The 3169-nt window shown below is 43.6% G+C and overlaps 1 protein-coding gene across 1 annotated transcript; it reads right to left on the bottom strand.

Annotated features, from left to right (window-relative positions):
* LOC118423000 (tripartite motif-containing protein 2-like) lies at positions 1 to 3169 on the bottom strand. Its single transcript, XM_035830894.1, has 2 exons — positions 3083 to 3169; positions 1 to 2641 (listed from the first exon to the last, which is right to left on the bottom strand). Exons 1-2 carry the CDS (start codon positions 3167 to 3169, stop codon positions 1334 to 1336), a joined length of 1395 nt encoding a protein of 464 aa, XP_035686787.1. The 3' UTR covers positions 1 to 1333.

The raw sequence follows: 3169 nt of genomic DNA, 5'->3' as shown, positions 1-3169 counted from the left end.
CGTGCCTGTATGGCATCCCGGACTCACCAAGGAACACACTGCACGGTTGGAAAGAATTCAGAAGAGAGCTCTCCGTACCATCTTGGGCGGACAGTACACGTCCTATGAAGCGGCACTGGAGCGCACCGGCCTTCACACTCTGCAACAAAGACGCGAGGACTTGTGCAGAAAATTCGCAAAGAAACTGGGCCCAGACATGCTCCCACAGAAGACAGGTCAGCTTCATGGACGAAACACCAGAAACTCTAACAAACTCAGAGTGGTTAAATGTAGAACAAATAGATACAGGGACTCCCCAGGCCCTATACCCTACTTGGTTCGACTTCTCAACGATGATGTAAAGTAATTACTACGGCTTCAAGAGCAATGTATTTCTCCATTTTGTGTGATACGATACTTTTGCTATCAGGAAATGACGTCTATAGCTATAGCTAGTTGACAGATAGCAGAGATATATTTTTAATCACTTTCATCTGTAACTACAGAATTTTAAAACTGTTACAGTAGTTTACTCGTTTCCTCCGCATTTAGTACTGTAAGTTCAATCCGAAGTGTTTGTTTTTGAGATGTATAATGTATAATGTTAAATGATTGTTATTGTGATCCCTGTAAGAAGATACGCAATTCAGCCTTTGGCTGCCAGGTATCCTCGATTTTGAAATAAATAAACCAATCATCATCATCATCAAGTCCTCTTTTGCATATTATCAATATCTATATCCTGTTATTGACTTGAACAGTCTATAAGACCTTAGTTTGTTTTAACGGACCCATTATAATGAATGTGATATAATTGTTTTGATGTTGCCCTTGTGACAAAGTTAGATTTTGCTGAGTGAGTTCTAGAGGTTCTTTTGACTGGTAGCTTGGGTGATGTATTCACTGCTGCGTTATTTTGCTATGTAGAACAGTTTCTTCTGCTGTAAAATATCAACAGTGCTGGACCAAGTTTGGAAATTGATAATGTACTGTTTGATTAAGGTATTTAAGTTGGCTAAATTAGCATTTTGACCTTCCATTGTTTTCTCATCAATGAATTAAGAAAGAATGGAGCCGTAACGAATATTGAAAGATGGGCATGAAAGAATTCTAAATCTGATTTTTTGGGGCCATATTGATGACACCATCAGGTTTTATTACCCCTAATATTATCTATGACAAAATACAGCACTTTTGTACATACCACTGCAATGAATCTATGTTTTTCATGTGCATAATGATGAAAGATACAAACTCACGGTTGCGCAAATTGATATCTACTAATGATTTGAAGTAATTAGAAAATATTTGTTTTTATCTGATTAAAAAAAAACATATTTCACCTCGTTCAGATTCAGAAGTTCCAGAATATGCTGACATTGTGCCCTTGTTCATTTGTAATAACCAGCTGTCCCTGTGTCGCCATGGCAACAGCCTGTAACCTCACTACGTCTGTAGTGATGTGTTTGATGAATTTCCCTGTCTTGTCAAACATCTCCACACGTCTGTTATCCCTGTCTGCCACAATGATGTTACCTGCCCCGTCTGTACAGATACCATGAGGATCCTGCAACTGACCTACACCACTTCCCTTACCTCCAAACTTGAACAGGAACTGTCCGTCCTCATTGAAAATGTAGATAGAGTGATTCCATATGTCTGACACGAGGATGTTCCCTTCCCTATCCACAGTGATGAACCATAAGTACTTCATCCCCTGCTGCTGACCCACAGTTCTCACAAATGTTCCATCTGGGCTGAACACCAAAACTTCACCGTGTGGTTTGTCCCAGTCTCCTGTGGTTTGTGTGATGAGGATGTGGTTCCTCCTGGTGTCCACGGCAACTCCTCTGCTCCACCCTGACCTCTGTAGGTCAAACTTCCTCAGCACCCTGCCCTGTTTATTGTACTGCACAGCAAACCCAGCAAACCTTGTATTCCCCACCACCCACAGGTTCCCCTCTCCGTCCATGGCTACATCATGTGGTTTCATCTTTTGTCCACCTGACGCAACTATTGGGAACTGCCGGACAAATGTTCCCTGCAGGGTGAAGACTTGGATTCTCATGTTCCCCCTGTCTGCTACAAAGATCTCCCCTTCATCTGACACTGTAACACCAACTGGATACATAAACTGTCCTGTTCGTGATCCTTTTCCACCAAATGTGATCCACTGAGGCTGATGCTCACCTTGTTTTTGGTTACCATGGTGATGACCTCTGCCCTCTGCTGTATCAGTCCTACTAGGTGTAGGTGCTGTTGGGATTGGTGATGGGAGAGACGGGACCGTCACATGTCCCAATACTGGCACTGGGGTGTCTGTGGGCTGAAAGACAGCAGGCTGGGTTTGGACAAGAGTTGGTGGTGCTTTTCCCCTGTACTTTCCTACCACATCTGTCAAAGCGGTTTGCTGACTGAGATTGAGAATCTCGACCCATCCCTGCTGCAGTTCTTGTTCTGCTCGATCACAGGCAGCAGACAGTTCATTGACATCTGCCAACACTCTGTCCCTTTCAGTCTGTATTCGGTCCAGGTTTTTTGTATGGTTTTCCTTTGCTTCAGACAAGAGTTTGTATGTGCTTTGTTTTATTTTCTGCACGATTTGGTTGCAGGTATGAATGATGCTGTTATCTGTCTCCTGTTTCTTGTCAATTAAAGTTTTCTATTTTTCCCTCAGACTTCTGAGGAAGCCTAAGTAACTTTCTGTGATGTTCCTTCCCTCGTCGATCAAAGCCTGCACAGCAGAACTCTTTTCCTGTGCAACTTTTTTGATGGTTGTTGTGCGATGATTATCATGAGCCTGTTCTAAACACTGATCACACACTGGAACCTGACATTGGTTACAGTACACTTTGAGCGCTTCAGAAGGGTGAACGCTGCACCTGTTTACAGACTGGGGTTGTTTTCTTCTTTCCCCCGACAATGAAGTCTGTTGTTGGAGCCTCTCACATAAATTGGCTATGATAGGACTGTCTGGCAAACCTGTGACACCATGATGTGGTAGCCTCACCTGCCGACGGCAGATTGCACACTTGAAATCCTCTTCCCTCCCTACAAGGTTCTTTAGACAGTCCTGACAGAAGGTGTGCTGACAGGGAAGCACCTTGGGCCTGGTGAACAGCTCCAAACAGATGCTGCATTTCAGTTCTTCGCGGATTTGGTCCGCCAATCTTGGCGATGCAGCCGCCAT

The sequence above is a fragment of the Branchiostoma floridae genome, chromosome 9 (genome assembly GCF_000003815.2).
Source record: "Branchiostoma floridae strain S238N-H82 chromosome 9, Bfl_VNyyK, whole genome shotgun sequence".
In the NCBI taxonomy this organism is placed as follows: domain Eukaryota; kingdom Metazoa; phylum Chordata; class Leptocardii; order Amphioxiformes; family Branchiostomatidae; genus Branchiostoma; species Branchiostoma floridae.
This window is presented reverse-complemented; position numbering and strand designations above follow the sequence as displayed.